Source organism: Branchiostoma floridae, chromosome 3 (genome assembly GCF_000003815.2).
Source record: "Branchiostoma floridae strain S238N-H82 chromosome 3, Bfl_VNyyK, whole genome shotgun sequence".
Lineage (NCBI taxonomy): Eukaryota > Metazoa > Chordata > Leptocardii > Amphioxiformes > Branchiostomatidae > Branchiostoma > Branchiostoma floridae.
The window spans coordinates 20,962,522-20,985,184 of record NC_049981.1 but is presented as its reverse complement, the minus strand read 5'-3'; the positions used below and the strand labels follow the sequence as shown (position 1 = coordinate 20,985,184).

The 22,663-nt window shown below is 42.2% G+C and overlaps 4 protein-coding genes across 5 annotated transcripts in view; 2 read left to right on the top strand and 2 right to left on the bottom strand.

Moving 5' to 3' along the window:
- Positions 1 to 12,176, top strand: part of LOC118412338 (chymotrypsin B-like) — a 13,367-nt gene extending 1,191 nt beyond the window's left edge. Inside the window, exons 1-9 of one of the 2 annotated variants that reach the window (XM_035815136.1) lie at positions 6,426 to 6,563; positions 7,533 to 7,610; positions 7,929 to 7,967; positions 8,478 to 8,579; positions 9,010 to 9,120; positions 9,562 to 9,811; positions 10,218 to 10,486; positions 11,348 to 11,499; positions 11,946 to 12,176. In XM_035815136.1, coding sequence (XP_035671029.1) covers positions 6,518 to 6,563; positions 7,533 to 7,610; positions 7,929 to 7,967; positions 8,478 to 8,579; positions 9,010 to 9,120; positions 9,562 to 9,811; positions 10,218 to 10,486; positions 11,348 to 11,499; positions 11,946 to 12,116 — 1,218 coding nt within the window. In that variant the 5' untranslated portion in view covers positions 6,426 to 6,517 and the 3' untranslated portion in view covers positions 12,117 to 12,176. Of the gene's footprint in view, positions 1 to 6,425; positions 6,564 to 7,532; positions 7,611 to 7,928; positions 7,968 to 8,477; positions 8,580 to 9,009; positions 9,121 to 9,561; positions 9,812 to 10,217; positions 10,487 to 11,347; positions 11,500 to 11,945 lie in introns of those variants that run through there. The other variant, XM_035815137.1, reaches the window with a different exon arrangement.
- Positions 32 to 4,220, top strand: LOC118412339 (chymotrypsin B-like). Its single transcript, XM_035815138.1, has 7 exons — positions 32 to 249; positions 698 to 799; positions 1,222 to 1,332; positions 1,774 to 2,020; positions 2,454 to 2,722; positions 3,076 to 3,227; positions 3,666 to 4,220. Exons 3-7 carry the CDS (start codon positions 1,236 to 1,238, stop codon positions 3,834 to 3,836), a joined length of 936 nt encoding a protein of 311 aa, XP_035671031.1. The 5' UTR covers positions 32 to 249; positions 698 to 799; positions 1,222 to 1,235; the 3' UTR covers positions 3,837 to 4,220.
- A 2,917-nt stretch (positions 12,177 to 15,093) lies between the features above and the next one.
- Positions 15,094 to 16,833, bottom strand: LOC118412566. Its single transcript, XM_035815509.1, has 3 exons — positions 16,438 to 16,833; positions 15,846 to 16,014; positions 15,094 to 15,332 (listed from the first exon to the last, which is right to left on the bottom strand). Exons 1-3 carry the CDS (start codon positions 16,524 to 16,526, stop codon positions 15,153 to 15,155), a joined length of 438 nt encoding a protein of 145 aa, XP_035671402.1. The 5' UTR covers positions 16,527 to 16,833; the 3' UTR covers positions 15,094 to 15,152.
- Positions 16,834 to 17,014: 181 nt separating this feature from the next.
- LOC118412259 (G-protein coupled receptor GRL101-like) lies at positions 17,015 to 22,663 on the bottom strand. The gene is made up of 10 exons (XM_035814991.1): positions 22,541 to 22,663; positions 22,035 to 22,204; positions 21,367 to 21,720; positions 20,566 to 20,671; positions 20,215 to 20,283; positions 19,646 to 19,717; positions 19,404 to 19,475; positions 19,042 to 19,113; positions 17,652 to 18,706; positions 17,015 to 17,170 (listed from the first exon to the last, which is right to left on the bottom strand). Exons 1-10 carry the CDS (start codon positions 22,621 to 22,623, stop codon positions 17,046 to 17,048), a joined length of 2,178 nt encoding a protein of 725 aa, XP_035670884.1. The 5' UTR covers positions 22,624 to 22,663; the 3' UTR covers positions 17,015 to 17,045.

The following is a 22,663-nucleotide window of genomic DNA, read 5'->3' as shown; positions in this document are numbered from 1 at the left end:
CGTTTCCAAATTGCTTGAGTAACTGTTATCATTCACATTTCCTAAGTGATATGACAGTTGCATTTTATAGAAATATTACGTGGAGGTTTGAGTCAAATTGCGTACAAGCTTTATTTGAGATTACCAGAAAATCAAAATAACACACAAAAGAATAGGAGAAATGGCGAACTGACAATAAATGAGTAATAATATCCCGACTTGTCCATCTGACAGACACACTTCTGCAGAAGGTTCAGAAGAGGCAGTGGGGTGAGTAGGTCATTTTTTTCACAATCACCTTGTCAAAACATGACTATTGACTAGTTTAACATTGCGTGCAGATAATGCATCATTCGTTATGAAATGTCTATCCTATGTAAATGTAGTAAGAGCAAATATTGAAAGTCGAGCATTTCTTATTACTACAGTCTTGCATGTGATGTAACAGTGATGTCTTATATCGTAAGATCTAGAGTAGCTTTACTGTTGATTTTGAGCATCATTTCCTTCTATTGATATTACGTCGGAATTAATGTAATGGTAATGATTATGTAAGTTTTCCTTCTTGAATATAGGGGTTCAGTTGTTTGAGTTGAGTAGACAAATTCACAGAGTTTTCGCATTACATGATAATTTAATGGCATGATACACGTGAACATTTTGTTCTTCTTTAATCGTGCATATTTGCGGTTTATGTAATTATAAGTATTTCTCCTAGGTAGTTCTGTGCCCTGTGGTGACGGTACCTACATCCATTCTGACTTCTGGTGTGACGGACAGTACTATCACTGTGAAAACTTTGCCGATGAACTCAGCTGTAGTAAGTCTACCTTAATTCAGGATATAACTCACATGTGATTTTCTGTTGCATATCTTATATTTTCAGTTCAGAAACATTGCATAAATTCAACATCCAAGCGAACATTTTTCGTCGAGTGTCATTCTAAATTGAAAAAAAATATACAAATTGTCGATTTATTATCATAAGGCCGTCATATCTATTTCTTTTCTGACACTTTTTGAATTCGGTTAAACATGCACGCATTGGTCAATGTAAAGAATGACATATGATTGTTGATTAATGTTTGACTGAAGTTCAGGGATACATTCTACGTTTTGAGGAAGCCCATTCACCAGCTGTTACAAAGCGCAGAGTGTCACACGTGTCTGCTTGATACCGGATAGTAGCCAGTTGTTCTGTTTACAAGAGCTGACAAAGCTAACATTTGTTCCTGATGTCAGCCAGTACAGGTCAGATGGTAGCATGTGGAGATGGGAACTATGTGCCTGAGAGCCAGTGGTGTGACGGGCAGTACTATCACTGCCCAAACTTTGCTGACGAACTGAGCTGCAGTAAGTTTAGTAATGCCATTTAAACCAATACGAAATCAGCTATTCACTCGCACACAAAATGATGATCATGTCTTGAATAAACTTAACATTTAACAACCAATATAAATCACATAGGTAGTATTTTATTCACCCTTTGATACAATTTTTACGTAATAAATGAAATACAATTTCACCTGATACTAATTCGATTTCTGTTACTGCACATGCGTACTCGAACCATGAACGTGCTTAATGACCCAAGCGTGCGCAAAACAAAATATCTTATTTTAAAAAAAAGCAACAACTTTGTGATGGCGTGTCTATACGAGTGTGGATGTCATGTGGTCGAAAGCAACCACATTACCCTCTTGACTACCTTGTCCCCAACGACCTGAAGGTCCAGGGACAGGGTAGGTAGGTATATGTTTGTAAAAAAAACAGGCATGTTATATTGCCCATAAGGTAACACAGGAACCGGAACAGGTACCGGTACCGGCACTGGTGGTACAACAGGCTCCTCGGGCGAGTGCGGACGGCAGGCCATCAGTCCCTCCACTAGTGGTAAGATCCTGGGAGGTGCCCAGGCTACTGCCAACTCCTGGCCGTGGCAGGTTAGTCTGCGGCTCATCCTGGCCAACGGGATCCACTTCTGCGGCGGGTCACTCATCTCTGATCAGTGGGTTCTCACAGCGGCACATTGTATACACGAGTAAGTGTGACCTGGGTTAGATGTACTCATAACAAATGTGTTAACCTCTTTTACTGTGTCTGCTTCAAGGCTAATGTACTATAAAGGCGCGATTGTATAAGTCATGTGATTTTCTTTGTATGATCTGGGGTAGTTTAATGGCTATTTTTGCATTTTACTTACTGTGACAGTGTGACAGTTACTTAACCCCGTGGGACATCCTGCGGCTACCGGGCTATTTTGGGTCACGACTGGGCCTGAATTTGTTTTAGATACGCAATTGAAATAAACACCGGACCCGGCGACAAATATCCACCGCGGACTACCCATCAAAAAAATTAGAGGTACCCCCTGTGTCCGACAATTGACCTGGACAAATTTGTGGCTTCCTAGCCCAGTCAGGGCTATACTCCTAGCGGGCACCTGTAGGCCCTAACCCTATCTTTCCATCTAGGTACGGCGCTCCCTCCTACTGGAAAATCAAGCTCGGCCTACACCAGGTGGACGGTAGTGCCGAACAGGAGAGGAACGTCATCAGGGTTATCAAACACGAGCAGTACCGCCACACACCTCATCCTTATAACGACATCGCCCTGCTGAAGCTCGACCGTCCCGTCACCATGTCCCAGAAGGTCAACTCCATCTGCCTGCCAACCAGCATGACGCCAGACAACACCGACTGTTACGTGACGGGCTGGGGCGCTATTGGGTACAACTCTCAAGGTCATTTGTTTTGATACTCGTAGACTTTGAATCATAGGATATTGGAGTTTTCCTTCACATACAAGCAAAGTCTCACCTGCTTACGTTCCGATACCTGCAACGCTGCAACCAAACATCAAATCTCTTTCAGGTTCTTCTAATTTAAAAAGACAATGGAACATTTTTTTTCACAAGCTAGTTAATAGCTAGTTGATAAGCATATTTTATGTTATGATGTTTCTAGTATGTATGTATATTTCTATCATATATGTTTCTTTTAATCTTATGTTCTCAATGTCTGTAAGTCTATAAAAGATATCGAAATAAACGAAATAAAATGCGACCCTATACACCAAGATTCAATATTCAAACAGGTACTGAGGTAATGGCGACGGCGCTAAAGCAAGCCCGAGTACTCATCAAGCCCAACAGCTACTGCAGCGCTGCCTGGCAGAGCAGCTACGACTCGTATAACATGGTCTGTGCCGGCTATGACTCTCTGTCTCAGGGGGGAGACTCATGCGTCGTAAGTTGTTGTTCATGTACATTCCATCATAGAAAGGAACACCTGTGATACACACTAACTATAACACAGGTCGCTGCTGAAACAGAGCGCCACCGAAAAATGCTTTGCTCGATCATTGTGTAGATTTTACTAGTTCGTCGTGCTACCAGAATGATTTTATATCATTGTTTTGTTGTAGCAACTCAGTCGTCAATCTAGGACATAGCTACGGTATATCATCTGGTAGATCAAGATCTTCGAAATGACAACGCCTTGTGAGGTATCGCCTAAAGCTTGGGCAATAACTACAAGGTTAAATACAAATTTTTGCAAATGACACAAATTTCCATTGTCATGGAGGAAACAAACAATAAAAACGTTGTAACATTACCCTCGATGCATGGATTGCTCTATTCTGTCAAATCCCGTGTTTAAGAATGGTACAATTCTGGTTTACAGGGAGATTATGGTGGTCCTCTGGCTTGTCCGTCCGCTGACCGGTCCAGTTGGGAAGTGACCGGTGTGGTCAGTTGGGGAGATAACCCGTGTGGCGCCAACGACACCCCGACCCTCTATACCAGGGTCTACAACTTCCTCGGCTGGATCACCAACAAAATGGCCACTAACTAATTTCTTTTGTTAATAGCCTTCTGTACATGTTACGAAGGTCTGAATAAACGTTACATAATGTTACTGCTCTTTTTCTTTCTAAGCAATAGATCTCCAAATCCATAACGTTCTTTGTTCGCAACCAAGGTATGTACAAAACAACAACCGGCATTTTAGTGGCTGTCTGTCACCTCCCTCTGGGCAATGCTTTACGCTTGGACCGCAGGATCAGCAGCTTTAACGAGCGACTATCCCCCTACTCAGAGCATCCCACTCCGCACCTAGCTATAATGTGGAATAAAACCAATCAGAATTACCCTGATGAGAAAGATGACAGATGGTCACCGAGACGTCGGCTGTTGTATTGTACATGTATTAGTTGTGAATAAAGAATCTTGTTATGTTTTGCCCTGGTGTGTCCTTTTCTTTTTGGCGACGCCTCATGGGTGAGCCTAACAGTATAGTGTGCGTCCGTTTGACAGGAATTCCCAAAATGTCGTAGGCATCTGTGGAATTTTTCCCCGCATGCGTAGTTGCATCATGCTTGTCTGCAATCTGCATTCTTCCGTTCCCCGAAGGGAATTCCCAAGTAGCCGAGTGTAGCTGATACTCCTGCCAGGGCAAAGATTACATCTGGAATCCATCAACCGACCTTGGCAGCTTGTACCACTAGCGCACACGCATCCTTTATAAATACAGCCAGGCCATAGGATAAAAGGCAAATACTAAAACACACCAACAACAGCAAATGTACAATTTAATACATATTCTACAGGCATGTGTAGTTGCATTATCCCTTTTGAGGTGAATAACTCGGGAATGGGTTGACGAATCTTCATGATATTTGGAATGTAGATAGCTTCAGAGATGCCTTACATAATTAAATGCTAATCGTGTCTTATTTGCATAATTAATGAGGACAGTTCATAAATACCCTGCATTTTATGTTAGAATGCTCAAAAATATGCCATATGTAACTCAAAAAGAGAGAAATATTAAGCTTACTGTTAAGGATATATCTGATTGGTAAATGAGGACCACATTTGTATAATCAATGAGAAACATTTATGGTCTCCTTTCTTCTTAACAGCAATGCCCTACAAACATCCATCGCGTAAAAAAATTTTCATACATACAGCCAGGTGAAAGGTGTGTTTTCAAGAAGTAACTTCATACTCTGTTTGGTTTTGATACTGAGATATTGTGTGTCCTCTAAGATTGCATGTCAATTCCAGTTACCATTTCTTCCTGGCGAGTACGGAGCTGCACAATTTCACAAGGTCATCGACGAGCTCCTCTACGAGAAGTACCAAGCACGACCGCACTGTGGCGCTTCTCACCTCCTCACCCAGCCGCGGGTGCGTAAGAGCTACCCAGAGCTGGACAAGTGGCTTCAAGTCTACCGCCTCTTCAACAAGAACGGTACGTTTGGGAACACCTTCACCGAGAGGTGTGGCTTCGACGATCTAGACGCGAGGAAGAAAAGCCAGTCCATCTCGCGAACGAGGTCATTCCGGAGAAACAGACGGGGCTTCGTGGACCAGCGACCCGACTCCAGCATATTTGCTAGAATAGACGAAGTAGACGACCCTATCATAATGTCGGAGTCGTCTGTGTAGGTTACTGCAGGACTGCTTGCTTCTCCAGATTGCCTCACCATTAATATCTGTCCGTGTTGTGTGTTGTCTCCCTTTATGTGTTCTACATGCAACCAATGTAGCTTTTCAACGTTATACATGCTTAAGGTACTGGTCAGGTCTCACTCGTCGTGCTACAGTCATACGATGAGAAAGGAATGGTATTCTTGGGATAGTCGTCAATGTATCGTATAAAGTTCTAAGCTTGTCAAGGGACACCCTGGCTTTAAGTCTTGTCGTTAGTTGTTTTTGCTACAGCCTCCTTGAGAATTCGACTACCTACGACGATTATGACCAAACGTATACGCGTCAAATTTATGGCCAGGGAAAATGTTGACTTCAGATTTCTCTTTTGAACATTTGCATACCTTAAAAACAGCTTGCAGGCTGTATAGAGCAAGTATGATGAAGTAGTCTACACTATAACGCCCTTCTTGAAGTACTAGTAATACTTTTACGTTTGAGCTTTAGACTGGATACATGTATGTATAGTCACAATGCCTTTATCTCCAGGCCAGGTAAGATTATGGGTAGATGAAATTGGCTTGTGTAAAATGTGACACTAAACGTATTGGGTACACGATTTACGATGATTTTAAAGCCACTAGACTAAGTACAGTTCTAAGTACATTCACTCATTCAGCTATGATTCTAACCATATAAAGGTACACAGAATTCACTTGGAAATTAGATGATGATTTCACCAGTATTTGTATATCCTAATTTTTCGCAGTTGTTAGCCCTTGATATATGCCCCAGTTATGTGTGATTGAGAGGTTTGTCAAAAACATGAAAGAACAAGTATGCGTTTACCTGTATGATTTAATAGGTTACGACCTTTCCGGTTGAAATGCTACCATAATGCTTGCACAAGGCGATAACTCATTCGACTATCTGCTTAATGCAGAACACATATTTGACCAGATTATGATTAGAGGTGAGATGACGTAGGCAAAAGAACAGTTGTGGTTGGCTGGGTGGGATAAGAAGTAATTGCATATAAGGATACCAGAAAACCAGCTCTAAAAGATTCTTCCTCGCGAGCTGTCCGGTAACACAAGCAGGATGTTGTGGCTGGTTGTGTCCGTGGTGTCTGTCCTGTCACTCAAAGGTATGATGTTTGTTTAACTTAAGGTACCATGCACCCTTGCTTCTTTTCCACTGCATATTAACGTAGTACATATTTCAACTTGAAGGTGGGGTAAGGGGGTCACACTTGCGCGTATATCAAGCCCGTATCAGTTCCGTATTGACGTCTTGTGGGCCTTAGTAAAGTTTGCGGACGAAGAAGTCCTTTTTCGGGTCGATCACCGGACTGCATAACGGTGGGTAAAATTAAAACAAAATCCTCGTCGCAAACTTTATCTAAGCCCAGAAATGTAAATATGAAACTCATAAGGAATTGATATACATGTTCGCAGTATGACCCCCTCCTCAAGGACGGTTACATTCTTTTTTTTTTAGTTCTTTTTTTTGGTTCCTGGGTGTTACAAGTATCGTTGTTTCTATAGCTATCATTAATTGGTATGAAGCATATGGTTGACTCCGCTCTTCTTGTACGGCAAGGAACAGGGGTGGTGATTGTTGAACTGGGATAATGAACTCTTTACAGGTATGCAGGTATTCCATGGGGGCCAAACGTTCTTAAGGCTCCCTCTCCGCCGAACGACTGAACGACCTTACAGCGACCAAAATGAGATTTGATGATTAGATTATAATGTAAGATGTAAAAGTATGATTACAAATACAACTATATACACAAAACGTAACATAATTCTTATAATCTTTATCTTTGAAATCCGTTGAGCAGTCTGAGCAGTCTGTCTAATAATATTCAAGTGTCCGCAAGTTTCGTTATCACGCCACCGGCCGCACGGACCTGCACCTCCCCTGAATGAGATGCCCTCGTAGAGGGTTTTTCTCAGTATCAAATTGAGATGAGATTGAGGTCACAGCATCTGGTTGAATGGAAATGTAACGTACCATTACGTCACCGGAAAATTCCCCAATGTTAAGTATGACAAAGTTCGGGCACATTTGTCGTTTTTCACATATCTGACCTTCACTCACTGTGTAACAGCTGGTGCCGAGTCGTACCGTGAACCACCGAGATATGGTATGGTGCATTATGGGGAGGTCTTTCACAACGAACCTAAAGGTATGTTCATCAATAACTTATGGTTAAATACCTGTTGAACTATCATTGATCTTGTGCAGTCACTGACGAAAGATCTACCTGAAACGGCCGGACGTTTCCAAGTTGCTTAAGTAAAGGTTACCTTGCGCATTTCCTAAGTGATATGACATTTTCATTCTATATAAATATTACGTGGAGGTTTGAGCCAACTTGTGTACAAGGTTCATTTGAGATTACCAGATAACCAACGTAACGCAAAAGGAAAAGGAGAAATGGCCAACTGGCAATTCTAATGAATGATATACTGTACCGGTAATATCCGGTTTGTGCATCTGACAGAAGAGACACCTCTGCAGAAGGTTGAGAAGAGGCAGTGGGGTGAGTAGGCCATTTTTCTCTATCACCTTGTCAAAACATACCTATAGACTAGCTTAACATGGCGTGCCGATAATGTATCATTCGCTATGAAATGTCTATCCTATGTAATTAATATATTACAGAAAGGGCAAATATTGACAGTCAAGCATGTCTTATTACTACAGTCTTGCATGTGATGTAAGTTTGCGTCGAAAATAATGTAAAGATATCAGAAAGTTTTCCTTCCTGAATGTTGGGGTTTCGTTGGCTGAGTTGGTCTATGGCAATTACAATCATGACAATGATCTATGGGCTAAATGCTTTACGTTAGGTAACGTAAGTGAGAGTGTAGATAGTCTACGTTATATTGAAACTGAATCTACAAAGCCTTTTCCTTATCCTTTAAGTATATGTAGACAAATTCGCAGAGTTTTCGCATTACATGATAAAGGTCAGATGGCATGATACACGTGAACATTCCGTCCTCCTTTAATCGTGCATATTTACGGTTTATGTAATTATGTCTCCCAGGTAGCTTTGTGCCCTGTGGAGACGGTACCTACATCCATTCTGACTACTGGTGTGACGGACAGTACTATCACTGTGCCAACATGGCCGATGAACTCAGCTGTAGTAAGTCTACCTTAGTTATTCAGGATATAACTCACATATGATTTTCTGTTGCTTATCTTATATTTTGAGCTCAGAAACATGGTATAAATTCAACATCCAAGCGAACATTTTTCGTTGAGTGTCATTATAAATTCAGCAGACAACGAGTGTCGATCCATCATTATAAGACCGTCATATCTACTAGTATTTCTTTCCCTGTCACTTTTCGAATTCGGTGAGACAGGCACGCACAGGTCAATGAAAAGAATAACGTATGACTGTTGATTAATGTTTGACTGAAGTCAAGAGTCATATATTCTACGTTTTAAGAAATGCCATTTACCAGCTGTTACAAAGCTCAGAGTGTCACACGTGTCTGTGTGATACCGGATAGTAGCCAGTTGTTCTGTTTACCAAAGCTGACAAAGCTAACATTTGTTCCTGATGTCAGCCAGTCCAGGTCAGATGGTAGCGTGTGGAGATGGGAACTATGTGCCTGAGAGCCAGTGGTGTGACGGGCAGTACTATCACTGCCCAAACTTTGCTGACGAACTGAGTTGTAGTAAGTTTAGAAATGTCACTTAAAACAATACGATATCAGTTATTCACTTGCAAACAAAATGATGATCACGTCTTGAATAAACTAAATATTTAACAACAAATATAAATCACATAGGTAGTATTTATATTCACCCTTAATATTCACAATTATTACGTAATAAATGAAGTACCACCTGATACTAATGCTATATAATTCTGACATGATATCACCCTCGGTTTCTGTAACTGCACATGCGTACTCGGAACCGTGAACTTAATGATCCAAGCGTGCGCAAAACAAAATGCCTTATTTTAAAACAAGCAACAACTTTGTGATGGTGTGTCTATACGAGTGTGGATGTCATGTGGTCAAAAACGACTACATTACCCTCTTGACTACCTTGTAGGGACAAGGTAGGTATGCATATGTATGTAAAATCAGGCATGTTATATTGCCCATAAGGTAACACAGGAACCGGAACAGGCACAGGTACCGGTACTGGTACTGGTACAACAGGCTCCTCGGGCGAGTGCGGACGGCAGGCCATCAGTCCCTCCACCAGTGGTAAGATCCTGGGAGGTGCCCAGGCTACTGCCAACTCCTGGCCGTGGCAGGTCAGTCTGCGGCTCAGCCTGGCCAACGGGATCCACTTCTGCGGCGGGTCACTCATCTCTGACCAGTGGGTTCTCACAGCGGCACATTGTATACACGAGTAAGTGTGACCTGGGTTAGATGTACTCATAACAAATGTGTTAACCTCTTTTACTGTGTCTGCTTCAAGGCTAATGTAACATAAAGGCGCGGGTGTATTAGTCAAATGATTTTTTCGTGAGGTTATACGGGCTGTTTTGGGGCATGGCTGCTACGTGGACCCGTGGGACACCCTGCGAATACCGGGCTATTTTGGAGCACGACCGGGCCCCTGGATTATTTTAACACGCAATTAAGATCAACCCGGGACCCAGCGACAAATAGACACCGCGCCGTGAGCTACCCATGAAAACAGTGAGAGGTACCCCCCGTGTCCGGCAATTCACCTGGACAAATATGTGGCTTCCAAGTCCAGTCGGGGATACACTCCTAGCGGGCACAGGCCCTAACCCTATCTTTCCATCTAGGTACGGCTATCCCTCCTACTGGAAAATCAAGCTAGGCCTACACCAGGTGGACGGTAGTGCCGAACAGGAGAGGAGCGTCATCAGGGTTATCAAGCACGAGCAGTACCGCCACACACCCCATCCTTATAACGACATCGCCCTGCTGAAGCTAGACCGTCCCGTCACCATGTCCCAGAAGGTCAGCTCCATCTGCCTGCCAACCAGCATGACGCCAGACAACACCGACTGTTACGTGACGGGCTGGGGCGCTATTGGATACAATTCTCAAGGTCATTTGTTTTGATATTTGTAGACTTCGAATCATAATATAATGGTGTTTTCTTTCACATACAAGCCTCAAGTCTCGCCTGCTTACGTTTCGATGCCTATTAGACAACTTCCTCAGAGCTTCTGTTTAGGTGGCACTTTTGCGGCAAGAACACAATCCCAAGCGTAGCTAAGTTTGTATCCTCGCCTCGGTTATTACCTCTGAGGGAAATGTCCGACAGGTGTCGAAACGAAGGCAGTGAGACTTAAATGGTTGTGTAAAAGAAAACTCCATTATCATTGTTCCTGTCCATTTCTACATCTTCAACTATCTGAGAATCCAAATTCCAACATTTTCAAACTAACAAAGCCAAAACACAAATTATCTATCGTGTCATCAATCTATTGGGCACCCTGCAACCAAACATCTAATCTCTTCGCTGGGTCCTTCTAATTTCAAAAAGACAATGCAACATGTTTTTACAAGTAAGCTAATAGTTGGTTGATAAAATATTCACGGGTCTTAGTGGCAAGTGTGCAGATGTTGACACGCTGGCAGCACCAAACCCGTAGGTCTCTTTGGCACCTTTAGACAGATTAGCCGTGAGGCTCGGTGGGCGTCACTCCACCGTCATGGGGGTGGGGGCAGGGGCATTGCGAGCATCGAACTCAGGACCTACTGATTCTGATTCCAAAGTTCTAGCCGTTGAAGTTGGTTAATAAGTATACCTTATGTAATGATTATGTATGTTTCTTTCAACCTTGTGTTCTCTATGTCTGTATGTCTATATGTTATTCTCATCCCTGAAAGATAAGCATTGATAAGGTATAGAAAAAAAATGAATAGAAATACTTCCCTACATAAAGATTCAATATTCAAACAGGTACTGAGGTAATGGCGACAGCCCTGAAGCAAGCCCGAGTACCCATCAAGCCCGACAGTTACTGTAGCGCTGCGTGGCAGAGCAGCTACAACTCGTATAACATGGTCTGTGCCGGCTACGACTCTCTGTCTCAGGGGGGAGACTCGTGCGTCGTAAGTCGTTGCTTAAGTACATTTTATCATGTATAAGTAAGGGCCATAGAAAGGAACACCTGTGATTCACACTATCTATTACACATGTCATTGCTAAAACAGAGTGCCACCCAAAGAAACTTTGCTCGACCACTGTGTAGACTTTTCTAGTTCGTCGTGCTATTGGAAGTATTTCATATTATTGTTTTGTTATAAACCATTCGTCAATTTAGGATATAGTTTATCATCTGGTAGAAAAAACATGTCTGAAATGAGGTATCGCACGATGCTTTGGTAATAGCTACAAGGCTTAAAACAAATTTATGAAAATGACACAGACACACCGAGAACAGCACCTCCATTTTCATGGAGGTAACAAAAGAAACGTTGTAACATTACCTTCTCTGCCTTTATTGATCTATTTTGTCAAATCACACGCTTAAGACAGATGCAATTCTGTTTTACAGGGAGATTCTGGTGGTCCTCTGGCTTGTCCGTCCGCTGACCGGTCCGGTTGGGAAGTGACCGGTGTGGTCAGTTGGGGGGAGAACCCGTGTGGCGCCAACTACACCCCTACCCTCTACACCAGGGTCTACAACTTCCTCGGCTGGATCAGCAACAAAATGGCCACTAACTAATTTCGTTTGTTTATAGCCTTCTGTACGTGTTACGAAGGTGTGAATAAATATTACACAATATCACTGCTCTTTTTCTTTCTAAGCAATAGATCTCCCGAATGATAATATAGGTTTGTTTAACGAGGTTCGCAAGAAAAGTACATGTATGTACAAAACAACAGCGGACATTTTAGTGGCTGTCTGTCACCTCCCCCAGGGCAATGATTTACGTGTGGACCGCAGGATCAGCAGCGGCACCTAGCTACTATCCCCCTACTCGGAGCATCCCACTCCGCTCCTAGCTACTATCCCCCTACTCAGAGTATCCCACTCCGCTCGTAGCTACATGTGGAATAAAACCAGCAGAATTAACCTGATGAGAAAGATGGAAGACGGTCACCGAGACGTCGGCTGTTGTACATGTCTTGGCTGTGACTAAAAAACTTATGTTTTGCCCGGTAGGGTAATAAAACTGTTTTTGCTGGTGTGTTCTTTTCTTTTTCTTGCCTTTTCTGTCAGAAGCCAATCAGAATTTAGGTTAGATAATAGCTGTTGTTGCAAATATGAACATAAAAAAACTCGCACTCAGTACTTAAGGCTCAGCCGAATGGTATTGTATAATTGTGTTAATGACCAACGGGCTGGTAAAAAGAAGCAGATTTAGGGTACTTTTTTAAGCTCACACAATAACATAGGGCGAGCCTAATGGTATAGTATTCCCCTTGATAAGAGATTACGGGGATGTTGCCTTCATATTTATCTAAAGTGATTTTTCAAATTGTTGGAATTATTTAGGAATTCATGTATGTCTGATGAGGCCTGGGAAAACCCCAGCTGTGTCGACACAGTGTTGAAAAAACACTGTATGCCATGAATGACTGTCGGTCAGCAGAAAAGAGGTAAACAGCATGTAACAGTATAACAGTAGTGTCGTAATTGGCACCGTGCTGAGCCCGCATTCTTTTTGTAGTCGGCGATCGCGCGTAACCTTTGCCTTCATGATATATTGGGATAGCATGCAAGATGTAAAATCATTACTGACAACAAACACACGAGGCCTAAACATATTTTATCTTTACCTTCGCCGAGAAGGTTATATTTTGGGTTAAGGCCTCATGTTGTGTCCCTACATGTAGGTCAACAGCATATAACTTGAGAGGCTGTGTATGGATTGTAATGATATTTGGTATTTGAGTAGCGGTTGCGAACAGGAAGGTCATGTTCGAAAATGGTTGGCGTAGCCTTTTTCCGTCAGGACGGTAGCGGGCCAAACGTGTGCGTCCGCTTTCTTGTAAATAGCATAACTCGAGAACCCTTGAATGGATCCTGATGATGTTTGGTAGGTGGTTGGGGGTCAGGATAACAAAGGTCAAGTTCGATAATGGGCCCCCTAGTGGCTGCTTAAGGTACAGCAGCAAAACTTTTAATTTTGACACTGCGCGTTCTGGACATGCTGTGGTCATGATTTTTGATTGGTAGATAACCCTTGGGGCAGAGAGTAAGTGCTGTGAGTTTGGACCCCCTAGTGGCTTTTTGGGAACTGCAGGCACCAATTTCCTTCCAAACTTTGGACGAGAATAACTCGAGAACGTGTTGACGGATCATCAGGATTTTTGGGTTGTGTTTGTTGGAGTGTGCGCGTCCGTTTGTTTGTGGAATGCATAACCCGAAAAGCCTTGAAAGGATCCTGATGATATTTCGTAGGTGGGTAGGGGTCAGGAAAACAAAGGTCGAGTATGATAGTGGGCTCCCTAGCGGTTTCCTAAGGTACTGCAGCAAAATTTCAATTTTTGACATCTCATGTTCTGAACATGCTGTGGTTGTGATTTTTCAGTGGTAGATAGCCTAAGTGATGACTTACATAATGTAATATTAATTATGCAAATCAACAGCTAATTTGCATAATTAAAAGTTCATAAATCCACTGAATTCCATGATAGTACTTTCAAACTTGTTTGCATTGTTTTTGGCTGAAAAGTACTTTAGATAATAATCTACATGGAAAGATGCATTTAATTGTGATCAGTGGCCAATAAACAGAAATAAACTGTTTTCTATATTATCTCATTTTGACCTATGGACACAGCTTTTTCTCAGATGTTTTGCTCAAGGAGCCTGTGAGCTGGACGCTCTTAAACTCGGGAGAAAATCCTCTGACAAGCACGAGATTCTGATTGACCAGGGATGCTACCAGGTCATCTGTGGTCACAGTCTTGTTTTTGATAGCATTTGTGGGTTTGTAAGGAACACAGTTCAAGCAGTCATTTATTGTTGGGGTAGGTACTATATAGTAATACAAAGGCATGATTATTTGGCGAAGGGATGTGTTCGTCGAACTCTAGTTTTCATCATGAAATTCGTTTAGCACTCCAATCGCTCGGTCAGTGTGAAATCTCAATCACCGCCTGAGAGGAATGGGGGTGTTAGATACAAGCAGCGCACTGGCCAGCCATGCTGCTAAGTTCTATGGCAGAAATAACGAATTGGTAAAGCCTGACATCTTGCGACATTTCGGTTAACTGCAGGCTTCAGGAGAAGTACATTGTCGATAACTGTACCGTCGATGCTGTCAAGATGATATGTACTTTTATTGGAGTGAGCCCTGCAGGCTAACATTGTGGATATCCATCATATTCATTACTCTTACGTTTATTGATTTCTTAATTTAGTAGTACAGTTTTGTCCTGAAGCCACACATAAATTACATTCTTTGGCGAACTGAACAGAGGTATATGGTGTCCTTACACATTCAATATGTAATGGTGGCTTTATATTGTCTCAGTGCAGTGATCTGTCATTGATTTACCATACGTACACCTGACAATCATGACACACGAAGCAAGGCTACGTGAATGACAAGGCTAAATGATCATTAAACGAGTGTAATTTTACGGCTTGATATTCCGAGGTTGCTAAAACACTATGATACCATTGGTTTCTAAAAAAATTGATTACTTTCATGAAATAAACAAAGATTTGGGTTTTTTTGGGGGGGGGGGGTATAAGACGGCATGAAGGCAGCAAGTTAAACGCCTCATCATTGAATACTAGAAGATCTTAAATTTTCTTGAAAGTGATCTTGAATGGGAGAGCTAGACTGGTTGAGTAAAGTTCGATAACACCTTTTAGTTTCTTCCATTCCCTAAAGTCGGCGTCAAAGTCTTTTCTTCGGTTCCTTTCTTTAACGACGATCCTGGCATGGGAGAAGTCAGCAATGATGAGTGTCAATTGCGGCTCCTGGAACAGTTGGAAATGCATTTGGATAAAGCGTATTATTTGCTTGGCATATTACGCACATTTCTGGACAACGCGGTACAATCCAAAATCCGCTTAAGCTGGGTGGGCAGCACGGGAGCCTTGTGGGTAGGGTTCTTGAACCTGGAGGAACTGAGTTCGAATCCCTGACAAGTCTTGATTTTACATCCATTTCCTCGCTCGGTTTAAATGAAAACGGGTAGGTCTACTTTCGTCAAGGGACATCCCTTGGATAGCACGTTAAATAGTAGTCCCGTATTTATGGAGACCCACACCTCAAGCACGTTTAAGAACCCACCGCATTTATCGAAAAAGAGTATATCCCGGTGTGAGTCGATAAATAAATCTGCCCAGATATGCTATTTGGTAAAACCTGGTGTACATGTTTCTCCATTATGTGATTTACCGGGTGTAATACGGACAAACAAAGAACCTCTTGAATATCACATGAATGCAGTGTCACCTGAACGGCTTTTTAAAAGGTTTGTAACTCACCTTTACGACTAAGAGACTATCCAGTGACATTCTGCCGAGGATGATGTCGTTTCGGTGCAGGAAGTTCAAGGCCTTTATTACATCCAGGTTGATGGTTAGAATATCTTCAGATGTCAATTCGGTCAGCACCTCCCTCAAAGTGTAGTGATGACGAGTAGTGTGTAGAACCCTGGGTAAGTAAAGTGAGTTCGGGTTCAATACAGATTCCCTATTACAAACCTGCTGTTCAGGTCTCAATCAATGTTATGTTGAGCAGGCTTAAAGACTTCACTCCATTCAGTGGATAACAAAAGTTCCTTCTACACCAAGTGCCATCAAGACCGACGTTTCGTTGACCATCAGTCACCTTCCACAGGGTAATTCTTACTGGCTCGATTACACACCGCAGCTAGATGTCGATGCTTCCAGATGCGGTCTCAAACGTTAGTTTAGTTAGACATTCCTATTGGTAATCATGTTGACTTATCAATGACACTAAGTGTAAGCTTTCAAATGTGGTTGCAAAGGTAATGTATGTATCATTCTGAATTCCTTCGCAACAGGTGTTATCGTATGTATCAAATTGATAGATAATAAAGATTAACATGTTTACCACTTGTATACATCTTTGTCTGCAATCGCACATTGGTTAATTACATTCTGGAGACTCCCGGCGAGACCAATTTTCCTAAGTACCATCATCTCAGCTGTAACTGTTGCCTCATCCACAGGGTTACCCTAGAGAAATAGAGAAAAACAAGAGCAATATTTGCGGTACCTGAAACAAGGATTAGCACGACATGAAGTTACTTAGTACACATAAATTTCCACGCTTTTATTAACTCGCATTCGAGCTTATGCGTTCTTCCCCACCATTACCGACAACAACATGACAATTCTACTTTTAAGGTCAAGGCACCCACGTGTCTTTGAGAAAGTGGATAGATTCGTCTTCTTATCTATCAAAATTCTTCAACACATCGGAAGGTGTGGCGGAAAGGTGATCCGTTTGCAAAGCCGATACATCAAATAATCAACTCGTGTAAACAATCACAGAGTTATCCCAAATAGTTGAGTATATAGAAATATACAATATGTTGATGTGTTATAAGTTTTTACATTCTTGATGCTTACGACGTTGCATATAATAATATATAGCTGATCTAGTTATAATCGTTGTAGTTCATTTAAGCAGAGTGCTGCCCAAAGGGCTGCATTGATTTAAAAACATCTCACCTCTTTATTGAAATGCAGCAATACTTTTGTTACGTGAATTGGCTCAACATCTTTCTCAATGCACTGCAAATACAGCTGCATCTGCTCGGTGTTTTCTGTCTTTGCGATGGCTGAATGAGACAAGAGGATAAAACATACATATGTCGATGTTTTGAGATTTATAGGTTATAAACGAAAGTACAACCATTTCTCATATATTTGCAATCCAAGATGAATTACACTTTGCGATGGCTTGCAACAAAGATAGAGAAACGCTGATGCGAACACTTCACCCTGGTACACAGACTGATATTTCCGTATACTGTTATCATGCCCGAGACCTATGGCCATTTGTACCTACATAGGTAAATTTCTTTATTAGTATACTTCATTCCAAACAAATCAACACGTGGCGATAACCTAACACATGTACTATTTATTATCTATAGTACTTTGTAGTCGGATACGTAGCAATAGACTGGTTGCGTCGTTGTATACTACTGCAACTATACATTGTACAATATTAATTAATGTTCAGTTGTCGATAAAAAAATATTCATTCATCCATCAAGCTTAAGAGCCATCGGTTTGTAGTTTCATACTAGTACGTACCACCCAGCTCATCGCCAGCTGGACCAGAAGTTCCACGGAGACTCCATCTGACCTGGTCCGCTGACGTGTGCGAGTTCCCTTCCTCATCTTTCCTGCCAGACACCCCTCTCCTCCTCGTGAACCAACTTGCAGCGATCGCCACCAGTTGAATCAATGGATTTAGTCCCGACGAGAGAGGCACAACAAGAAGCACCACCCATGGCAGTAACGCGACAACGAGTTCATCCTGTGCTGTACAGAATATCCCAACGAAAGCAACGGACAGCCAGCTTATGGAATTTGTAGCAATTATCAACTTCATTGTTCGTTGTTCCTCTGGCGGACGCTTTATGTTATTCTTTGTTTTATTAGTTCTATAAAATGCCTCGACAAAGCAGCATAATCCCAATAAGGCAATTGAAGCTACTACCATTATGGTTGGTATAGCAACTAGAAGCACAAACCAGTGTCTCCACCGTCCATGTTTTCTGATGATGTCAACAAATGGCGAACAGGCAGCCGAAGTTTCCTTGTCTTTTATCTGATCAAGTTGAAATCGCATGGGCAGAACGGTACAGAGGAGTGCGAATAGCCAACACAAAGCCATCATGAGTACATTACATGTGCATTTCCACCGTGTCGTCACCAGACGAGATACCACGTACATGTGGGAAACGATAGCTACTACAATCGTAAGGGAAGCCATCTTGCTAAACACAATCAGTCCTCCGGCTATGCTACATGCTATATGAGTTCGCCATCTTTCATCTTCAAGGTAATACCTATCCTTGAAATAGGAATTCGCTGATGAAATGATAATCAAGTATATCCCTGAAAGATTGTCGGCTATTGCGAGGTTGCAGCAGAAAAACGCCGATGACTCAGTTGGTTTTTGTGTAACATAGTGAATCAAGGTGAGCGCGTTTCCCACAATTGACACTACAACCAAGACCCAAGCAGTAACTTCTAGGCCCCTGCTCCTGATGAGGTGCTCACATGAGGATATATGGTCGTGCCCGGCAAAGCACGCGTTCGTGTGGGGCGACAAACAGCACAATTTGTACTGATTAGTTTTCCTGCAAAGAGAGAGAAGAGACAGTCATGCGCGCGCCGTCCAGGTGACTTTCCCTGGCGCTTTGGCAGGCTCTAATTACGGAGAAGGCCGTGAAACTACGCCAACCACAAAATTACTGTAATCGGACCCGTTAACGAGACGTGCCCGCCTCTCGTGCACATCTGCCGCAATGGTATCGATTTTTGTAAACGCCTGACTACAGATTACTGCTATTCCAATCTCTCACTCTGTACACATTCATCACGCTTATCTTAAGTGTTCATTCAACACCCGAAAGCTGCGTAACGTTACACGTTAGCCCCGTGTAAATAGATGTCAGTTCTTTCAAATACTTACAGATCTCGGAGGTTGAGTAGACTCACGAAAATATCTACGTCTACGTCATGCACGTTGTTGCCTGTCAAGTCACTAGGGAAAGAAAGAGCAGCCTGTCAGTGTTTGATATCCTTTCAATAATCAGTAGAAGATTGTAAATATACTTCTCGCCTACTACCTTACACAGCGTGAAGATTGCTATTCCACAGCAGGTACAAAATACTGGGAATAACTTAAATTACCTGCAGGTCAAAAGTCGTTAAATGCAGCAATCATTCATTGACTTTTCCTTTTTCAAAGTCACCAGGCGAGATACAAACACTCACAAACGTTGACGAATACATAACCTTCTTGCCAAAAATAATAGGTACCCGCACACTTACAGCACTTCCAGGTTCTCCAGCCCATCAAAGGTGCCAGCCCTCAGGTTCGTAATTAGGTTTAAACTGAGGTTTCTGTAGGAGATAACAACAACAGCACTTTTATACTTTGAACTTTTTCAAAGCAAGTTGCAAGCAGCAGCATCAATCATAGTGTTACGTATATAAGTCGGGTAAGTTGAAACATTATCATCTACATAGGCACACAAAATATATATATTGATGTGCACTTTGAACGTACTCACAGATTTCTTAACCTAAAGAGGCTAGAGAAGGCACCAGTCGGTATGTCTGTGAGGGAATTATTACTGATGTCCCTGAAAAATACATTGTAAGTAAGTCACTCACAATTACAGGTTCAACGTGTAATTTCTTTTCATTATTTAACAGCGCAGTACAACACTGGAAGTAGAAGAAGATCTTAGTACCGATCTTCCACATAAGATTCATAAACCTCGCTATGAGTACATGCTCATGATTGCATTAAACAGGTAGAGAGACCAGGTCTCGATTGTGCATCCTTGTTGTGTTCATGGTAATGTATGACCGTAAAAGCAGTCAAGAGAGATAATGACACTATAGGCATGGATGGGGACAGTACATAGTGGGGTGCCGTCGTATCACAGCCAAAGCTGCATTGTCAAAATATGCTAGGCCACATGTAACAACTACGACAAGCATCGATTAAGAAGGACTACATTGGAATCTATTGCCGGAAGGCAATGATCCGGTTTTTGGTTAGCAGATGGCTGGTGAAATAGGAGATATTCCGTCGGCTGAACTTTATTGATCTTAGGCAACACTAAATACTTACAGTGTCGTGAGCAGACCCCATGTTCTCAGGGAAGTCTTCGTCAAGTTGAGTCTGTTGCCTGCAAAATATCTGAAAGTACATGTTATATTGTTATAGCCCGAGTTTGTAATCGCAGCTATATTTTGTCTCTTACGTTTGGCAATAAATACCCTCTGTTGATACATGTTAGATAAAGTCTTCATTTTTCCTCCCGACAATTCGTGCTAGCAAGATTGATTTCTTAATTATTGATCATAGTAATTCATCTGTTTTTCCATTAGACCAGTACTCATAGATGAATTTATGAAAATAAAAGACATTCTATATAAAACATGGCACTATTACCCATAATTTCCTTGTTCTACTACTTACAGTTCGCGACTTGTTCTTGGTATCTTTGGTGGAATGCTGGTCAGACCTTTGCTCTGACAGTAGACGACTCCGTCCAGGCACTTACATGAGGATGGGCACGTCGATGCTGGAAATACATACAGTATGCTACATTTGTAATAGAATCTTGTACATTGAAATATCAATGTCTATATCCCTGTGTAGGGCTGGGTACCGGTACAGAAAATTCAGGTCCAGGTCCGGTTCAGGTCCAGAGGATCAGGTCCAGGTCCGGACCTGAACCTGGACCTGATTCAGTATGACTTATACCAATGGTCCATTTCATTACAAAGAAATCTGTTTGGTGGAGTATTAGACATAACACTGGCGTTTAAAATACTACAACGCTAACTGCACCTGTACGATTGACTGTAAACATTGGTAGAAATTACTATAAACTCTACTTCACTCTTGTCATTTTCTTCCAACTGCAAGCGCCAAAACGTATGAATGCCTGATAAAATAATATGTTAATTTTCTAATCGGTCCAACATCCGGTCCACCTAATTTTTTCAGGTCCGGTTTTTCTGGACCGGTCCAATAAGAAAAATCGGTTTTGTACCGGTACGCTGTACCGATACCCAGCCCTATCCCTGTGGAAGAGTGTCTTAATGTAAGTCTTTATGCATTCTTCTAAAGACGCAAAATACAATCTAAAAAAAAGGTATCAATAATCTGACTTCGCAAGGAATGATACTTCAAGTTAAGTTGCAGAATCTGTCAATTTCACTATGGCAAGCTAGCTTTCCTAGACGCTTAAAGTACATTACATGAAATACCCACCATCTACATCCATAGAACAGAGCACCATGTTGGGTCTTCTAAACTGGCATTCAGTTTTCGGAACGATCCACCTGTCACCATCTATGTCATACCTCCGCTCTAGTACACCGCAGGTGTTTGTGTCACGCAGGTGTTTGATATTAATGTAGACACGCGGTCGCGGATACAATGGCCACATGTGTTCCAGATAATCTTGTACACGTAGAACCTCAACAGACGAGTTGACAGTTGCAACAGTTGAGTCCTGTCTCTGGCACAGACGGAAGCTGTCCCGGGGTGGGTTTGTACTTCTGACAGGAAGAGTAAAGGCACGTAGACAAGACTTCCCAGCCATGCTCCAACCCCTGTTGCAGCCTTGGTATAGAAAGAAATCATTTTAGAAACGTCCCACGATGAATATATGCTTCAACGCAAACTATGAATTTCATAGTATGTCCAGTAGTCAACGGACATACACGCCGCAACAAGTGTTTGTCAAAACCTTTCAAAGAGGATATTAAAGAAACGACGGATTCTCATGATATTCGGAATAGATCCCTATTGTAGTTCACAGTCCAATAGGCTAGTGTACCTGGATGGGCTATTTTACCAACGACCATGTCTATGTGGTACTTTTACCACGCGTGCACGCCTTTTCATCACCTACTAAGGATATACTGACAAGCTACCTCTGGCCTTGGCCTTGCAGACGTAGGTCCGGGTAGCCTCAGCATCGTCACAGGGCACGGTGAACCATCTCGTCTCGGGTGAAGCTTCTGATGTTCCAGTCAGCATCAGAGCACAGCTCTCTATGTTCTGTCCCGCGGGCAGAGGAGCTCGCCCTCTCCAATATGTGAAACTAATAACAATAATCAGAAATAATCAAATGTTACCAGCAATCATAAGAAAGAAAGGAAATGTATCTAATACGCAGTAGGCATATGGTATGGTCACTTATTTCGGTCGCTGCATGTAACTGAATACGATACTCTTTCCAATAGTTTTGGGACCGTTTAAAGTTACGGATTATACTTAATAATATAGTGCAATAATAATAGGTTTGTAGAAAAGGACATGGAGTCTTGCTAATGTTTACTTCGGTAGTGTCACCACATGTGCATGTCACAACCATTATAGCGTGGAATGACCTGTGATGCCTGACTGTAACATTTTCCTGATGGTTAATGGCACTTACAGTACTTCACTGCCGTCCACCCATGCATATCGTGCATCTTGGCCTGTAGTCATGAGACCGATAAAAGCGCGTGATAGTGCCATCAGACTTAACGTCCTTCACCTCCTTGAGTAACTGTTCCAC